The sequence below is a fragment of the Anopheles gambiae genome, chromosome 2 (assembly GCF_943734735.2).
Source record: "Anopheles gambiae chromosome 2, idAnoGambNW_F1_1, whole genome shotgun sequence".
NCBI classification, from domain to species: domain Eukaryota; kingdom Metazoa; phylum Arthropoda; class Insecta; order Diptera; family Culicidae; genus Anopheles; species Anopheles gambiae.
Genome location: NC_064601.1, coordinates 15,545,159 through 15,564,498, shown reverse-complemented (window position 1 = coordinate 15,564,498; position 19,340 = coordinate 15,545,159). Strand labels below are relative to the sequence as shown.

General features: G+C 47.3%; 1 protein-coding gene across 17 annotated transcripts in view; it reads left to right on the top strand.

Annotated features, from left to right (window-relative positions):
* LOC3290563 (uncharacterized) overlaps positions 1–19,340 on the top strand; it is a 167,935-nt gene that overhangs the window by 60,148 nt on the left and 88,447 nt on the right. For 8 of the 17 annotated variants that reach the window (XM_061644043.1, XM_061644054.1, XM_061644049.1 and 5 more), the window contains 9 exons: positions 76–842; positions 2,141–2,246; positions 2,325–2,421; positions 2,498–2,904; positions 2,977–3,396; positions 3,469–3,605; positions 3,979–4,128; positions 4,220–4,405; positions 4,549–4,622. In XM_061644043.1, the coding sequence (XP_061500027.1) occupies positions 820–842; positions 2,141–2,246; positions 2,325–2,421; positions 2,498–2,904; positions 2,977–3,396; positions 3,469–3,605; positions 3,979–4,128; positions 4,220–4,405; positions 4,549–4,622 (1,600 nt within the window). In that variant the 5' untranslated portion in view covers positions 76–819. Of the gene's footprint in view, positions 1–75; positions 843–2,140; positions 2,247–2,324; positions 2,422–2,497; positions 2,905–2,976; positions 3,397–3,468; positions 3,606–3,978; positions 4,129–4,219; positions 4,406–4,548; positions 4,653–19,340 lie in introns of all 17 variants that reach the window. The other 9 variants (XM_061644057.1, XM_061644051.1, XM_061644053.1 and 6 more) reach the window with 3 other exon arrangements.

Below are 19,340 nucleotides of genomic sequence, written 5' to 3'. Positions count from 1 at the left end.
TTCAATTATTCTATCTCATACATAGCGCATCAAAGCAAATCAATCATCAATCGACACATTTCTCTGTACTTTCAGCTATGAGATTGGCAGTAGTCGGTGGTGGTAAAAAATAATAGAAAGGAAGAGAGAAAGTGAGGAGCAAACAAAAAACAAAACAAAAAACAAATATCAATCTGATTGGTATCGTTTCGGATAAAGTTTCGGCTGAACCTACACCACACACCACAAACCCACAAATCGGCTTTACCCAAAAACAAGAAAGTGCATCGCAATTCGGATCACACAAATAAACTCACTCCAGCATCGGCGTATTCAAGAGCTGCTAGTTCGATGCAAATTCGGTAACTTGTCGTTCAAACAACACACTGCCAGCATCCTCCCCTGTGTAACCCGCGTCGCAGTGTTTACACTGTTTCTTTGCTGACTAGCCCAAGTGTTGAAACAAGAACTACCAACGTTTTTGATCGTTCACGTAGCCCATGGTACCGATTCCTATTCCCTCCGTGGTAATTAAGCACAAGAACGTAACAACAAACAAATAACAGAAAATAAACATTATTTATGGGCTGACGGATCACCATTCACTCCCAGAGAACGTTCGCAACGCAAGGCATAGCGTCCCCGTAGGCTAAATTCCTAGAGCAGCGCCCTTTAATTCGATCGACAGTACCAAGATTGCACTGGAAAGCCACACCAGTACCACCATCCACCACGACCTCCACGGCTCCGACCTAATCTGAACCAGCCCTGAACAAACCACGACACAAAAAGCCCCCCAAAGCTTTCTCAATCCTCCAGTATAGGCCGTAGATATGAGCCATGGCAAAACTGCGCCATTACAGGTGTTATTTTCGTTTCTACCCGCTCGACTTGTTTTGCGAATTTTACTGTTTCCATTTATGCATTTTCGTTGCCCGGTTTAAACACCGCCACACACTGCAAGCCGCACGGTCGTGTTTACACGCTCACGTTCTTGTTCTACCGCTGTGATGCGCCCGTTTCTCCTATCTCTATAGCTTCTGCGTTGCGTTTCTCTTGCGCTTTCCTTCTCTTTTCTTGCTCTATTCTTATTTTTTCAGTGCTCAATATCTTCTAACTTACATTTATGCCAAGAATATTTGCCATTTTTTCATGCTTCGGGTTGTCGTTTTACGACCTTTTCTTTCACAACCTGCTCGTCGTGGGTACTCGCTCTCTCTCTCTCTCTTTCCACTCTTCGTTTGCTCTGCTGCTTGAACTATCCACATGCTTTTCTTGCTCGGAATGCGTTTTGTGCTTGTGTTTTGCCTTTGTTTGTTTGTATGGAAATAATTAGGCCTTATGAGTTTACTCGTTTTATTTAAAAAATAGTTTGTTATATTTTTAATTTCTTACTAATTACGTTGCTGCGTTAAGTTTGACCTACCTTTCCTAGAATATTGCTTTTATGTCATTCTTATGTTGATTTTACACGCATTTATTTCCATGATATGCACGCAACTAGACGTGGTTCTATCCGATGCTTTCGGCTGTTATGATGATTGAAATCAATCTTTTCGCCATTCATTAATTTAAAAAATTAATAATTGTCCATCTTCCATTACTGCATTTTTTAACAATATCTAAAGGATTACACCGATCAATCAATATTATAACAATGTTGCAATATCAATATTGTATGTATTATTTAAAAGTCTTACTATATGTTTCTTATAAAAACCTAGACGCTCGCATACCTGAAGCTCACTACGGAAGATATACAATTATGACAACTGCTATAATTTATGTACATTTTTGAAATGCTTAATTTAGCTCCTTCTTTTCTGCTATACGCTGTTAAGTGAGTTGTCCGTTTTGTCGTTTGTAACAGTTGGAACGCATTGCCGAATGCATAACGCTAAACTGCGCCAACATATGAAAAAAACACACACTCATCACACCTGCACTTTGCAAGTTTGACAAGTTCAGCTGGAAACACAAATAGCGCATGCCTGTGTTTGACACATCCTAGATGAGTTGCTGCAAATTCGTTCACACTTTTGCATAGCTTCAAACAGAGCAGGCCTAACAGAGCGTGTGAAAAAATAATCCATTTCTTTATGTTTCTCTGGTTTTATCGCCCATTCTTTCGACCCGTTTCTGCGGCGGCGCCTTGCATCAGGACCATGACGGCGATCTGCTTTGTCTGCAACCTGCCTATCATGTCTCACCAGGTGGGACTGGTATGGCAGGGTGGAAACGGTTGGGACGATCTGGTCCGCGAGCAGGTAAGTAGGCGCTGAAGCTTAACCTACGCGACGTCATGTGACTGTGACTGACAGTGTTCGTTCCCTTTTCGCCTGCAGGTCGAAGAGTCCACCATTCGCCAGCGCCTCGGCGGACGTCGCGATTCGGCGGCACAGATATCCGGCGCTTCACCTCCTAGTACCTCACCACCGCCAGGTAAGTGATTCGCAATGGACGAATCTTTACCAAAAAAAAGCAGCATTGTTTAATGTTTCACCACTTCCCGACACAGGTGCTCAGCGACGTCGCCGGAGCTCACTCGCGCAGCTAACCGACATCCTGCGCGAATGGAGCGGCGGTGGCTCGAAACGCCAGAAAGCCCCGCTGAACCGTCGCGAGACGCTCGCCGATCTCGCGCGCAGCCTGCCCTGGAACAAGGCGACGACGGGCGAATCGTACAACAGTCAGAACAATTCGGGCCACGCTCCGCCGCTGCGCAAGCGCCGCGAGTCGAGCGCGGACTCGGGCGTGAAGAGCTGGTCCTACCGGCGGGACTCGCACGTGTCCGACTTCCGCAAGGAGCGGGAGTGGGAGCGCGAGCGCGAGAAGGAGCGCGAGCGCGAACGAGAGCGCGAACGGGAGCGGGAGCGCGAACGAGATCGTGACGATTACATCTACTCGACGGATAATTATCGAAATGTAAGTACGAGTAGCATCATTTTGCGCTCTAACATCTGGTAGTCTAATACGCTTGTCGGTCGATTCTTGCAGGGTTCGCGACGCAACTCGAACGACTCTAGCCGCGATCGATCGTCCCGCCGCGACAGTACGATCGGAGGAACGGCCACCCCACCCCCACCGCCACCGAAAGTGGTTGGAACGCAGCGGAAGCGCAAAGATTCGCTCGTGGTCGCGGAAATGCCCAACTTCCGGCAGGAGCAGCGACCTTCCACCAGCTCGACTGCGTCCGATTCGGGCCCACTGTTTGTGGCAGTCGCACACGTGGACAGTGCCTGCCAGGCGCTGCCACCGCCCACCATCATCACCAGCTCGGTCACACCGCCCGCCACCAGTCCGACAGCGCAGAAGGGGCGCCGCGATTCGACCACTCAGTGTGGGACGAAAATGACGCGCCGGGACTCGCGCGTCAGTCCCGAGCGGGCCCAACGGCTCTCTAAGTTGCAGCGGCAGGTGAGTGCGAAAATGCAGATTCGGATGTTCCGTGTCGAATCAACGATGAGGTAACTTTGTTTCGCTTTGCAGGCAACCGCTTACGACGAGTCGTGCTTGCCGCCGGGAGGCTGGAGTCGCCGAAGCTCACAGCCAGCGCTCAGCCCGGACGGTGAAGGGCCGGAACGGCAGGCCCGGAGGGACAGTCTCAGTCCGGACAGTGCTTCTAGGTGAGTAAAGTGCCCGATATAAGCTTTATTATGGAATTTTCATTATATTTTTCATTTTTAAAGATAAAGGCGTTAAATTCTTCAATATAAATAGATAGTTTCAGCTAAAATGTATGTGTTAACGCAAATGCCAATTAGAATACGATACAGAAAAATAACATGAACCCTCTCAAATTTGATTGGAGAAATTTTCTTTTCATCTATCCATTAATTATCATGAAAATTAATCAACATTAGTTGCAATAATTTCCCAACAATATCATGTCATTCGTTGGAACAACAGTAAACATGAAAATATTCCTTCATCACATCGACGCTTTTCGCTGATTCTTTTCGAATGTACTATTAAACTGATTTCTCTCCCCACCGACAGAGGGCGCCGTGATTCACGCTCCCATCTGTCACCGGACCGGAGCCACGAGCGGGAAGGAAGCCCACGACGCAGCCGCCGCCTTCGCCGACAATCATCCTCAGCCGCCCGGCAGCCCCGCTCGCCCGATTCCTCCAGCTGCTGTTCCTCAAGGTAAGAGCTTTCATCAGCCGCCCTCCATTTGCAAAAAAGCTTTCCATTTGCTGAAGCTTTCAATGCTCGCTTCTTTCGATATCGCCCACAGGGATGCAAGTCCTTGCGCCCGTCCGCCCCCACCGACCGAAAGCACGGCCCGGCCCTCCATCCGTCGGCAGTCGACGACCGAGGAGATCCTGATTGCGCGTGGCTTTCGCCGCCAAAGCACGACCGAGGAGATGATACGCTGCCGCAACTTTCGCCGCCAAAGCTCGCAAAGCGATGACACCAGCCGGTAAGTACGCAGCCACGGGGCTGCGAGCGCGAAAGCTCGCTCCGTGGCTTTCTCGCTCTCAGTCTCTCTCACTCTCTCACACACACACACACTGTGTTCTCACTCTCGTCGGGTTGCTTTCGTTTTCGGTGTACCACACACAGCTACCGGGGCAGGCGTGATTCGAGCGCACAGATAATCGACGGCACCATCGGCACGATGACGGTGGAAACCACGAGTACGTTTTTCGATTCTAGTACACAAACAGGTATGATTAGTGTGTGTATGTGTGTGTTCGTGCGTGACCGTCTGTTCGTGTGCGTGTCTGTGTGAGTGAGTGGCCAGCTAGGCTTTCTAGATAGCGAAACCATTCCTCAGCTTACCTGAGTCCATAAATGAATCATCCATCCACAGTTTGCTGTTTTGTGCTGATTGAGTTTGTGTGAGTGCGTGTGAAGCTATCCAGCCAGCTGGGGTATCAGCTACGCGTGTCGCAAGCGTTCTGGAAGGAGAGAGAGAGAGGTCGTTGGGTTGTTTACATTCGGGTACTGATATGGGCTGTGCAGTTATTCACCGTTAAAGTAAGGGGACGAAAAGGACAGATCCCCGCGTGCCGTCGGTGTCATTACCTTCCCGTCGAGCGGTTACTTTGCGTTATCCTGCCCCCACTCTCTCACTCCCACCACCTCCCACTTCCCCCTTACGTCACGATTAGAATATTCAAAATGTATCCCCACCGGTACCGGGGCAAGCCAAACGGAAACTCAAGCTTGGGACTGCATAATGAATGAAACTGCCGCTCGGTGGAGACTTTTTGCCTGCGTCATTCATCTGTCATGTCACGGCTGGCGGACGGGCAGCACCCGTCCGGAGGATGGATCCTTTTTCCTACTCATCCATCCTCCAGCCGCATACACTCTGCTACCCTTCTTCCCTGCACTCGCTAACCTTGCCGCACTCGACGGCACTCTGCATCGGTGGATCCGGGTAGATTACAAAACTACTGACAAAACATTTGCCAACCTTTCCGCCCTTGCCTGGCCGTCCCTTTTATCGTTCCATTATAAATGAATCGTTCCGAAAAGATGATTTATTTCATCGACGGAGGTGTGGCAAGGCAAGGCGGTTCGCGCTCCGGAAGCGGACGGTGACATGTGGCGGAAATGAACGTCCCGGTGTGAAATTGGGAGGCAAACGCTGCAGATGATTGTAAATAATTATTGTCCATCGCGTTCCCTTCGCGACACGCCTGGCAGTCGTCGCAGTTGGGCGTTCCAGGGCGATGATTGGCCATAATGGATATGAAAATGAAGCGTTTACACTTTGGTTTGCTGTCGAATCTCGCAATGAAAAGCGAGATTTAATTGGGAAGGACGACAGCAGGTGGCTGAATGATAATAACTAGGTTTCTTGTGCAATGTATTTCATTGACAACCCTACGAGGCTTAATTATTATAAATGTCAAAATTAACTAGCAAAACTTACCCATATTCACATAATTAATATCAACACACTTTTACAACACTTTTTAAAGACAACACAATACATACAGGACGAAAACTCTAGAAAAGAACCGTGTTTGATTATTTTGTTAATTGTTTGAACGTTTATCTTTATATTTTCTTTTAATATTTAGATTTTGTCTCAACGTAAAACATAGGTTCCATTCACTAAACCTTAAAAATGACTAGATTATGGTACAACAAAAGCCATTCGTTACGATCGATGCTGCTTGGTTTTAAAGCAAAGCAAAATTAATTAAATTCTACACTTCACTGGAAGCAGCTGCATTTCAAAGAAAATGTGCTTCCCCCAAATCGGGTTTAAGCAAAAGGTTGACTTACTTTCAAAGAGAAGTTTCCCCTTTTTTGGAAAGCGAACTGTACATGCCTGAAAGTGAAAATCTTTAAATAGCAGCAACAACAGCTAGAAGAAAAAAAAACACAAGGAATGCTCCACGTTCCGCGAAACACAAACCGGAGAAAATGGGAAAACCAACAACTGAATGAAAACATTGTTCCACTTCCTGCAACGCAACGTGCCGCCGTTTTGGCTTTTCTCCTTTCACTGCAATCGTTGCGTAAAAACGGGTTCGCTGAATTTGACAAGCCGTACGATAAGGACCGGGTACGCATACTGTGGGTGGGAAATGTGAAATAAACGATGTTTCTGCTTGCCAAGGACTTAAGCCATTTGAAGCATCTTTCTGCTCGCCGCTCCGACTGACCGACGGAACGGTGCGGGACGGTTTGGCTGAACGAGTTTAACTTCAAAGACGGACTTCGCTTTCGCTCTCCAGCCACCAGCACAGTGGACCAATTAGCTTTCGCTTTACTGTTTGCCCGGGTTGCCTAAGCACTGAAGGTGACAATTTTCCTTAGGCACCAACCGTGCTCAGCGGGTACGGGCAGGGGACGCAGGGGGGGGGGGGGAACAGAATTGTTTGCTCCGGTAGCTTCTTTTGCTCAGCTCTGCACGCTTACGCACGTCCGACGCACCGCCATGTCGCACCCAAAACCCCGGAAGAAACGGACAAGATTCTGTGTGTGCCCGAGACAGCGAGACACCGGTGCTGGGTGGGCTGGAACATCCTGCGCTCGTCACGGTGCCACACGGTGCTATCTGATGCAGCTAATTAAATTTTACGAATGACCTACCAGCCCGACCAACTCGGGCAGGATTTCGTGAAAGCCGTGCCGGAGACAGGTGGATGGTGATGTGCCTGAAACGCCGGGCCGGTCTTGCGCCTGACCGTCTAGCCGGGATGGTAAGCAGCAGATGGGGTGCTCTGTCAGTCTGTGTTGCGGACTTGTCTGAAGCTTTGCGGGAAACTGGTGCCTCTAAGCCCTTACCTCACGGATCAGGAGAATGCATGGAAGCGAAGTGTATCACGCGGTTCAACTGTTCCGGCAGTATTGGTCAAGCGAAAGAAGCGCTGCCATCGATGGACAAGTGTTAAACGTTGCTAATGACAGTTCAAGATGTGCATTGGGATTGTTGAAAATTTTACAAAAAAACATTGAAAAACTCACATGAACTATACATTGGATTTATATTTTACTATTTTTTGCGCATTGCATGCATTTTCGAGATGCTTTCGTTTCCTTCAATACCAAAAGCATCCAATAAATGATTTAGGTCAGGCAAGCCATGACTGTATTCCAAGAAATACAATCATGGTCATTTTGATCCTTGGTACAAAACGTGCTAAAGTGACACGTCAGACAAGAGCATGTAAATAGTTGAACAACAAACATCTCGTACAATTGCTACAGCAAAACAACAAACCGTCAATGACGCTTTTACGTTTAAAATAGAGAAAGTGATATTCTTGGAACACTGTTTTCACCGTTTAATTTTAAATATCTTCATTAAAACCTATCGCCATCCGTGCTGATTTGCATCGTCATGTCTGATTTCCAGCTAAAACTCGAATTATCATCGTTTGCACACTCGCGCCGTTCAATGCTGGCGGCAGAATCGAAACCCACCACCGGTGTAAGGTGTTTTGTTAAATTTAAAGCCTCAGCAGCTTATCGCCACGGTGATGAGGTAGTCGCGGGGACCAAATCGATCCTGTTATGCTAATGGTTTGACAGCCCGAAAAGTATGGGGAGATGCAGGGCGAAACTTCACCCACGCCCACCAGTAAACCGGTAAGAGGCACCTTGCCCGGAGAGGATGCGCACGCGTTCGTCTGCTCGTGTGCCGCTGTCGGCGCTGTGCTGCTATCCCCAGTTCGCCCAGCAGTACTTACATTGACACCAACGTTATCAGTCCCAAAATTAGAATTGCTTTTCATTCATCGGGCATGTAACGATGCGGCACCCAAAGCGCAAATGTTGCTGAAGATTGTGGTCGCCCCCGCATGTATTCCACCGACAAAACCGCTCGTGCTTGGAGCGTACGCAGGGCAGGGACTTTGTACATATCATCCGGCGTGCCCGGTCGATGGGTATGCGTAGGATTTCGAAAGTTATGAATGAAAACCGATCACATCATTCGGCCCGAGAGTGGGAGAGGGGGAAGCCGCGGGGGGAGTTTTGAGTCCAGAAATAGTCCAACGAAACGACAACATGACTCACTACTACCATCCGCCCACTGCCGGTGAGTGGGAAAGATTTTCTACATTAATAGCCAAATGCTTTACATAATCAGCAACCGGCAAGGCAAACGAGTGTAAATATAGTACACATTCTGCTCAAAGTTTTGCGCAGTGAAAGGAATCAATCGGATGCGATGACGTACGCCCGCCGCAACGGGTAATCTGCTGATGCGATGGTGGGGTTTTTTTTCTCTATCGCTCTGTTTTTTTTTTTGCGCAAACGGAACGAATGGCATGTGTCAATTGCAGATCCACAGCGCGCAATGTCGTCGTTACCTCCCGCCGGCGATGGCCACGTGGCGCGGGCACGATCTCCACCTCACTGCACACGAAATGAGCTGAAAACGCACCGTGAGCAACCGAGGATGGAAGCGGCACTAATGTGACTAATTCATGCCATCCCGCATACCAAGCAGCTCAAAAACATGGGTCCTGATTTAATACTGGATTTACTGTACAGCACGATTGGGGGAGAGGGTGTACGGGAGAAAAAGAAGCGAAAAAGTACAGCCTGCCGCCCACGTGCTTTTTGCGCCATTTTGGAAGCAAAGCGTAACGGGACGGGAAATTTTAATTCCTTTCGGCTTCGATACGTTTGCTGCGCCTTCGTTCGGCTGCGTCCACTGTTGCTGCTGTTGCGCTGTTGCTTGCGCTGCCCCACCCTTCACCGCGTTCGGAAGCAAGTTTAAGAAACTGTTTCACGTAAATCTGATTTGCATACCAATGAGATGATGATCGCTTCAACGCGGTCCCGGCTAGCGGCGGGGTAGGCACGCGCGTTTGTCGAGCAAGAAATATTGGAGAAGCAAACGGTTTCTTTTAGGCAACGACAATGTGCTTAAAATTGTATCACAAGCAACTGGGGAGAAGAGCAAGTCTGCGTCCCAAATCCCGCGAGGTTTTCCCGCCAGTTTGGTTGACACATTTTAGAGGGGGCCCACGGGTACTCTAGAGCGTGATGATGATGATAATGGTGCTGGTAAAGTAATTTAATGGTGAAAGTTGTTTGGGAGCAATTTTCGAATCCGTACTTGACGGATTTTTGTATACGTTTTACGTGTAAACGTTAAAGGAGGTGAAATGTTGTAATTATTTACCGTAGCGTGACGGTGCGCTTCTATCTCTAAATTAATTTTGTGTGCTGTGTATGTTTACCTTGAGAGTGGTGAGATTGGAAAATGGTAGCTATTTCTATTGGTGTGCAATGTGGTTTGATGTGATGTTAATCGTTATCATCATCGTATTCGAGTCGTATTCTTATTAGATTCTCATAATTATGCCATCGACACTTTCCTATGACAAGTCTTATCATCTTAAGACCAAACCTGGTATCAAATTTGAAGACTCCATTAGAAGTAAATAATGTTAATTTCTAGTTCTTGAACGAAACTATACTTAGCCACTAGCATTTAACATTAAATTATCATTTCCAATCACTTCAAGAAAAGCAAATAGCACAGTTCGCAATACTTTGTACTAAAGTAAACGAATAAAGTATCATTTCCCCATCATCAAACCTTCTAAGCGCCTGCTTATAAAGTTCTTTGCAAAACTCCCGGCACCATTCCGTGCTGCACTCAAGTACGACCTACTTTATGCGCCGTTTCAGCCAACTTACAAACCGACTTACGGCTTTGCTCAACTAAATAATGGAAAATAAAAGGGAAACGCTCCCCCCTCAATCGTTACTCTTGCTTCCCTTTTCACTGCTTCATAATCGCTTAATCTGTTACCGGTTTTAGCTACAACGCTTCCAACCAATCCACGGGCGGAGTTTGGTACGCTGGTGCCATGAATGAGGGGGTATGAAAACGGGCTGCTAAATTTGCTGTCACCAGCCCGAAAACTCATTGAACGTGCCATCTCCCGTTCGCCCTTTTTTGTTGTTGTCAAGGCCACACCAAACGGCTTTGCAGTGGTCTCGCTCCCCTTTATTCCTGTTTTTGGGTAAAATTCGTGCAACCCCATAACATTACCCTTCGAACGGGTTTTGGCCAACGACGACAACGAACTCAATCGAAAATCGCATAAAATCACATTTTGCTTCCCAACCTTCGGTACAAACTCTTAATGCGCTTGAACGCTCAACAACAACAACAACAACAACAACAAAAACGCACAACACACACGCACAGACAGTTTCTAAAATCAGAAGGGGAACTACTGGCCATGGAAGCAAACAGGAAAAGCACCAAGAAACTGTTGCCTCTCTGATGTTGGAGTCACCACGGGTACAACAGTCGGCTCCAAAGAAACGCTTGGGGTAGCTTTATGATTCCCCAAACCGGTCCACTGTCATCGATATTGGGGATACAGTTCTGGGCACACGCACACTACATCACCTTATGCAGGGAGTGTTAACAGTAGCTTAAAGCATTCCAGCACCGCTCACCTGCAGCGTGGTAGCACTGCGTTTGCCTCTCACTCTAAGGTTGCTGAAGCGGTAAAATCAACTGCTCTTATCTCGCTCACTCATCTTTGTGAGAGCATTGTGCGCACAGAATAAGGGGTTGAATGGTGACCGAAAAGAGGGAAATGCCGTTCCCATCCATGTAGCAAAACGAACCCAAAAAACCCCTTCTTCCGTCTCCCCAGTGGGCAAGCAAAACCATTGTGACGGTACTTGCTAAAAGTTGATCCTTTTTGTTCCTTTTTTTGTGAGCCAGAGTCGAAGAGTCGGAAAGAGACTTTGCAAAAGCTCACCCCGGCACGCTTCCCGCTTTGCGTTGTACCTAAATGGGGCCTAAATTTGTTATTTTTGATCGCCGCTGCCTTTCTGCTGCATCTACTTTTGTGTTTCGTTCGGATTCTTTTCTTCCTCACTTGAGCAGCACAGAAAAAAATGCTAAGCCTTTTTTACGACCTCCAGTCACGCAACGGAAACCTTTCCACGGGTGGACCAAAACCAACCATCAAGACGACTGTTTCTTGCTTCTCTCTCACTCTCTCTCTCTCTCTCTCTCTCTCTCTCTCTCTTTCTTTGTATGTGTGTTTGGGTGTGTTTTTCTTCTTTTACTTTTTGTAAGGTATATATTTCCCGAATGTCGAAATGATCGTTCTAAGATATTGTGCGTGTGCAAGCGTTCGGAGCTTCTTATGGATGATTTATATGCCTTTTTGATAGTGAAAACCGTATGGAAGGCATTGTACTCCGGTGGTGCGCTGGAAAACAAACAAAAACTGTCGATGCTTTGCCACCATTTGCTGTCGATGATGGCATTGTGAAAGTAGAGAAAACTGCTAGTCGATGCGGTTTAGCTCAACAAGTCAACAAGAGTTTGGCATCGGTCGTAAAACGATGTTATAGTTTGACATCCATTTTCTACCACTATGAGTACATTTTTGTGTGCGATGAAAATGTTCCTTTTTGCTGTTTTATACAATTTTAATGTTTTCAAAATAGTGTCAAACGTTTTAATTATCAAAGAAGAGTTAATCGATAGAATACTATGCGAGACGAGCTCCCAAAGTCAAGCATTTGTGGCAATTACTCATCACACGCTTTTGCCCAAGGGGGACCAGACGGGAGCTTCGTTCATTCAATTTAATGGTTCGTTAAACGGTGTAACATAAATTATGGTTGGTAAAGACAATAAATTTTGATGCATGTTCGCTGCCCGTTTGTTCAGGTAACAGGATGGAGTGTGTACTCGGTGCAACAAAGGGGTGCCCTGTACCTCCAGTGTGTTCCAGTGCGATTTGCTTCCCCTTCAGCATTCATTTATGTTCCACTCGCAAGAAGTATCCTTACTCATCGTGCACTTTAATTATAATTGCAGCCGAAGCAACAGTGTGCCCCTGGTGCAGTACCGTTTGGTAGGAGTGGTTCATGCAAGACGGTTTTGTTAGTTAGGAAAAGGCAGGGTTCTCTTGTGTGTATAAAAAAATACATCCATCAGATTGAAAATTCTTGATAAAACCGCGGTGAATATAGTGAAACGAAAGGATAATCATTTTATCCTCTCTTATCTTATCGTTTGCTAAACAATTTATGCAATAACTTGCATTACATTGAATTGCATACTTTTAGGCGTTTTTAAAGCTTTAGAGCGAGGCTTCTTTAGCGATATCGTGTTTCAGGTATGAACAATTTAATGAGGCGAATGAGTCCTATTTAAAAAAGATGAGAAAATGACACTCTGCAATATTTTAATGAAATTTTTATTTGAATCACATCATATTTCCCTTCTGAAACAAAGCGAAAACTGCTTGTCATGCAACGATCCTTCCCTTTGTTTTGCATTTATTTTTTTTCTTTTCCCACCGATAAAAATGGGAAGAATTAGTAACTTACCTGACTCAGCAGATGGTGCAGCAAAAAAGGACAGTCTCAAGATAAGGATAATTTTGCAAACAAACGTACACCTTCATCTTCCTGTCAGCCAGCCAACCGTAAAACCGTCTCCGGTCTATCCATTCGACTTTGCCCATATTGACCGTCCGGAGTGTCATCTGCGAAACACAAAATCACACCAAGCAAAGAGTGATGAATAAATCATCGTCTTGCAACCCTTTCCATCCAAACCGGTATGGTTAAAAGGTACCGTTTCCTTTTGTTTTTGTCATCTCGAAAGACACTCGCTTCCTTTCGCCAATCAAACGCGCAAGGGTGTTCCACGTTCATTACCACTTTACCAGAACAAATAGCTTCCCAGCCACTGCGGGCAGGTATCCTTCCGGCAGCTCCGCGATACACTTTTTATCGATCCCGGCTAGTTCGGGCCGTTGAGTGGGAAGAACGGAAGCAGCAAAAAAAACACAACGTTTCGTTGTACTTAGACGGTGAAGGCGCCAGCGTGTTATCGGTTGGATCGTTGCAGTTTCGCCAGTTTTTTGCTCACAGAACGGGCACGATGGGGAAGTCATGAATGAGCCACGGTTTCTCAATCTGGGAAGTGTGTATTTTTTCAACAATGAAGCACCAGTTTGTAACGTAAATAATACCACAAAGCTTGTACCCGTTTCGCACGGAGCACCAGGCGTCTCCACCAACCGATTTACTACGATTCATGGTCACTAAATTTGATGAGCGAAGCGAATGGTTTTCTTAGGAGTTGAGATGATGCAACGCTACCCCAGCAGCAGTGACGTTTTCTTTCCCACCGAAGGGTTCGGCTTAAGACGTTAATGCATTTTTGCTTCCTGCGCAGCGCTTCGGGACGCGGGAAAGCGTTGTCATTATTCAACGCTCTTTGCTCTTGTTTTTGCGCCACACCCTCAATTGTGCTGCTTGGTAGCTCACCCGCAACATCACTGCATCGTTGTGACGGAATTTTCAAGATACACTTTCACCGGTGCACACCCACATTCACACCGAAGGCTGGCGCAGGTTTGATGAGTGTCAACCTTGACAGTTGCTGCTTGCTGGACGAGGTGGGTGTGCCAACAAACAAGCAAGGCAGAAAGAAGAACAAAATACGCTCATAAACCGAAATTTAATGGTGTAGAAAAGATTGCCAACCGGACATCGACCGGAAGGGACGGTTAGTTACGGTGTCATTTTTCGGGGTTTTGATCACAGTGCAGCACTAGGGCACCCGATGAGACCGTAAACTTTATGCGTGTGTCATCGTTAACGTTTTCTCCGGTATCGGTACGGTCCTTTATTTACAGCAAGCGAGAGAAAGATACACCGAGAACTGGAAGATTGTGCTTGTAACGGATTCATTTTCGGGCCTTCTCTTTTGTGTACATCGACATGGGGCTCAAACAAAAAACATTGAGATTTGTAAGAAAAACTCAATCTCATGCGGCGAGTGTGATGAGAAGCAAGCAAACAAGGGAAAAAACAAAATCTAACAGAGCAAGAGGTAACGTTACTCGGGCAGAAGAAGCAGCAAGTTTATGGTAGGTCGTCGTACGTAATTAGATCAAACTGTCCTTTTATACACACGAGTACGAAGAGCGACACAGAGCTGCTTATCGGCTTCCTTTCGGCTGCTTCTTTGGTTGCCCGGCCCGTTGGCAAGCAGCGGCACAGCGCAAGGTCGGAGAAAATGATGTTTTCCGCTTGGTTAAAAACTTTCACTTCCTGCTACAGGAATGATATTTTTGGCCTTCTTCAACCTGAAATGTAAGTGTGTGTGAGTGTGTGTGTGTGTCTGTTATTTTTACCATACTGGACAGCATGTAAGCTCCCAACAAAAAAAACAAGAAAAGAACATTTTTGTGATTTTGTTGCTTTTTGTTTTTGAAAATAGTTCCCAATTTTCCACTCACCCTGCTTGATCCTTCTCAAAAAAGAATAAAAACACTACCTCAATCTCGAGCATGATTCCGTCCGCACCGGAAGAGGCTCCCATCTGACATTGAATGTGTCTGCTTTTTGTTCGTTTTGTTCGTTCCCTTGCAAATGAGGAGGAAGTTTTACGAAACAGCACTTCCGGTTGTGTCCAGGTCCAGGCTTACGAGCGGAGGAAGCTTATTAGTGGCCTTTTTAAGCAGCACGGCAAGTGGAAGCATATAAAAATAAACACTCTAAATTGTGAATTTCGATAGCAATCGTGTTTGTTCTACCCTGCTTACGCACAGGGACGGATTTAACAGGGGTCAAACGGGTGCAACGGAAAACTATTTGCTAAGCTTACGGCGGTTTGAGCTATGGACCATTTCAACCGTGCATTGCATTAATTAACGGTAAGCGGAAAACAACGTTCAATTTAAAGTTTTTGATGCTGTTCGGGAAAATGATCCTAGCTGGTTGAGGAGGAAATAGTTCGTTGTTGGTGTGCCCTGCTGTGGCTTCGAGGTGCGTGGTAAAGTGACACTTGTATTGCGCGTTCTCTAGTATACTCTTTCGATGCTGGGATTCATCAGACGGGGTGTCTCATGACACAAGGCAAGGTCGGCGGAATGCAATTTAAACCTTAAACGCCTCGCAAACTAGCAAACGAAACTGCATTAAAAGCAGTACATTACTGTTGCACAGGATTGAAACTTCATGAAGGTAAAATATTTGCCAAGGACATGCTTAGGAAGGCTGGAAACTATACTCGAACTACGCCCGCACTACGGACCGTTTGCTACCATTCGTCAAAGAACAACGGGGTTGAAGGTTGAAGGTTGAATAGTGCAAAGAGTGTAATGCTGTTGTAGCATCTCACATATCAGCTGAGCACGAGCGAAACGAAGCTCCGTTGTACTGTGTGAGCAAGTATAAAACACTTCCACCCCGCCAGCAGCAGACAGTCAACGTCCGGCGTGCCTCCCGAGACCTAGACTTTGGCATGTTTGGCCTTGCCCGTGCGTACGTGCTGCATGCTTTCCGCTGAGCGCCACCGCTGGAGCTGCAAAACTAAACATTGTTGCTTGTGGCTGGGTGTGGTGCTGTTCTTTTTATTTTCCTTTCATCCCTCTAGTTTTATCTCGTATCGCTCGAACCGTGAAACAATGCAACGGTACAGACGAAAAAGGAAAAACTAACCGCACCGCCCGCTATCGCAACAGTCAATGGAGACGCCTGGTGCGTGGTGCTACAAAGCGCGCGCGTCGACCCGATGCGACCTCACTTTTGCGCCAGCTATCCACAATCGAGCTCATATTACGCATTGATGAAGACAAATGTGCCCCATTCCGTGGATCACTTACACATCCATCTACCGGTTTTGCTGCGGCGCCTGTTTTCATGGCTCGCTCCCCTCACCGTGCTCGATGCCGAGTGGTTACACCTAATTGAACATCACTCATTTATGTGGAGCTGTGTTATTGCCCTGGTGAAGCGTCTGTATCGTGCCGCTAGCCAAGCGGAAAGATGATCTTTTATCGTCGACTGATGGTGTGAAGGACTGGGACAGGAAGGTAGAGGAGGGGAGTCTTGAAAGAATGATACATCGCTCCCGGCTTCTGGCTCCGAATCATCCATCCAATCGATTCAACCGTGCAATGTCGAGCAAATCATTATGAATTCAATTTGTTGAAATAAACACACACACAGAGCCACATCAGTGTAACGAAAAAACTCACCAAGCTGGGGATGGAGTAGTGATGTATTCGGCGCCCCGGTGGTTTTGATTTGAAGCACCATTGAGTGAGGGCGAAGGATGGCGTTGAGTGCCGTAAACATAAAAATCATTACCATGCCCGACCCACTCATTCCACTTCGGCTTAATGGGAAGAATGATACGACCGATGCGGAGTGTCTTTCGATGGTCGACATTTTATCTACCACCTTTCTCTCTCTCCCATCGAACACCACCGGGGCCCACAACACTGAAGGGGGGCTGCCCAAGACACAAATCAAACGCGTGAAATGCTCTGCTCCTACCGAACGGTTTTGTTGTCCCTGGCTTGGGAGGAAGGGAACACGAGCCTGGGAAGAGGTCTGCCGTCTGTGCGTTAATACCATCGGATGGCCTCATTCGTTTGAGTAATCGATCGTATTTAGTTTCCAATTTCATTCAAATACCATCCAACAATCGCGCTCAAACGGGATGGTTTTTGCTCGTTTGCTTCTAGCCACCACTTACCCGAAAATCGTTTTTTTGTCCCTTCGCCCCCACAATCGTTCCTTGCAATGACACTCCTTGTGCTGCTCCTTTTCACTGGTCTCTGTGCGTTTACTCTCTCACTCTCTCACTCTCTCTCTCTCTCTGTCTCCTTCTGTAGCGCTTTTGGTCGATCAAACGAAAAACATCGTAAATCGTAGGTCGCTGCGCCCTGTCGCGGCTTCTGCACTTTACGCCTGTCCTCATCAATTTTCCGCCTTTTCGTCTGCTTTTGCTCGGCACCGAACCCCCGTGCAAGTGGGAAGTGGGGAAAAATGGGGAGAATGGTAAAGACTTATGCTCGTCCTGCGCTGGGTTGCGCTGGGGTTTTATTGCAGCGAAGGGAAGCGCGGAACATCATCCGCGCACGTTCGGTTGCGTTTTGGAAAATTAATGCCACTGCCGTTTGCAGGCGCCAACAAGGGGGTACGCCTAAAGTGGAATCAGCCGAGTTGGCCATGAATGGGAAACGAGTGGGCCACCTCCCCGTCCCCCCGGTGAGATAGGCGGTGCGGCATTGATGGGTGTAAACGGATGGGCGTTTTCTTCCGAACGGAAAAAGGGGAACCATGCAGTGCTGGGGTGGGTAAAGCAACACGGACGGGAAAATGTGTGTCACCAGTCACCTAAGCCTTTAAGCGGTGGCATTCGGTGGAACTTGTTAGCGTTTGTTGGCGTGGCGCGTGCTGCTTGCCTTTTTACTTGCTCACTTGCTTACCAGGGTGGGGTGCTATCCGGCGTTATTGATTGTGTGTTGTCAAAGTGAGTCTTTATACTTGAAATGCTGTTGATGTGGTTCCGTGCGTTTGGGACAATCATTCAAGGGCTGGAAGCTCTTCGGGCAAAACGAACCTGTCCACGAGGAGCTTTGGCACTGCCTTGTTGGTAAGTGGATTTTCCCATCATAGAATCAAACGACACGCACACCTTCCTTGTGCCAACAAAATCCAAGACGCGTAGACCCCCAAAAAAAGATGGTTAGATGCAGGCAAAGGAGAGGGAAAAGCGGAAACAGCAACAACCAGCAACAGCTCGCCCGAAATCTACCACCTGTGAACAAGCGCCGTCGGTGAGCTACACAAACACACACACACACACAATCAGCCTTCCCGTGAGTAAAGGATGAGCAGATGAGTTGCTTTAGGGGATTTTCCTTTATTGTTACCGTTCACGGACTGGCTCTCACTCTTTTTCTCTCATTCGGCGCTCCTGCCCTGCGACTTCCAATCTAGTGAGCTCTGCGCTGCGTTCCCTATTACTTTCTCTCGCTCTCCCGCTCTCGCAGTGGAGCACCGTAGGGGAAAACCCTACTTTCGCTCCGTTCCAATTTTCACATCGCGTGAGCATTTTTCGAAATGTAAAATTCGGGATTTTAACTTGTTGGACTCTCCAAGGCGTAACACACACGACCGGCTGTTATATGAGAGATTGTGAGCTCTCTCACTCTCTCGCAATCCACCACCACCTTCGCAACAGAAGCAGAAGCTCGGATTGTTGAAGCCAGCTTGGGGAAGAAAGTACCACCCGACAAACAGTACACCCCAAGCAGTGCGAAGCAGTAGCATCCAAAAAAGCACGAAAACATTATACGCACGTACACACCCACCCACACACTCACGCACAATGAGAAAGAGAGAGAGAGAGAGAGTGTGTGTGTGTGGCAGGAAGCTGAGCCATTGTCGGAAGCTCGTGGCGGTGGCTTCTTTAGTGCCCGAGCCAAACACGATCGGGTCAGTTATCTCTGAGACGTCCGCCGATACGCAGCGCCAACCGCCAACAATTGGCAGCACCCGCTGTCGCTGCGAATGCCAAAAAAGCTCTGTGTTCATGTGCTTGTGTGTCGATTCGAGGTTGGTGAAAAGCTTACTGCTGGTAGAAAGGTGTGTGTGTGTGTGTTTGTGTGTGTGTTGGTGTGTGCCCTTAGGAGTGAAAGAATAATTAGGCGAAATTTTGCATACCCGTATGGAGTCACGCGTGTTTGGGGGGGGGGGGGGGAGTAAAATTAGGCAACACGTTCGATGAGCCAGCAAAACATTTTACATAAGAGTGAGTCCGGCGGTGCAATTGAGCGTGCCTTCTGTCCTGTGCTGGGTCGCCTTCAAACGGGTCTGTTTGCGTAAGCATAAGCGGGTGGCACACATAGAAACACCCTCGTAGGTGATGCGATGATTCGTACGTTCATCGATAAACAGCTGGCAAGAAAGTTGTCCCCTTGCTTCGTTCCTTCGCCGATTCGTTCTGCGAACTGTGAAACGAAAAATGTTTTCCAACAATGGTTCTTTACCCTCGCGTTTGCCGCTGCGTACCGCTGGTGCTAGGGACACGCTCCCAATGTAAACAAGTCTCGGGCTGGCTCATTTCATTTCCA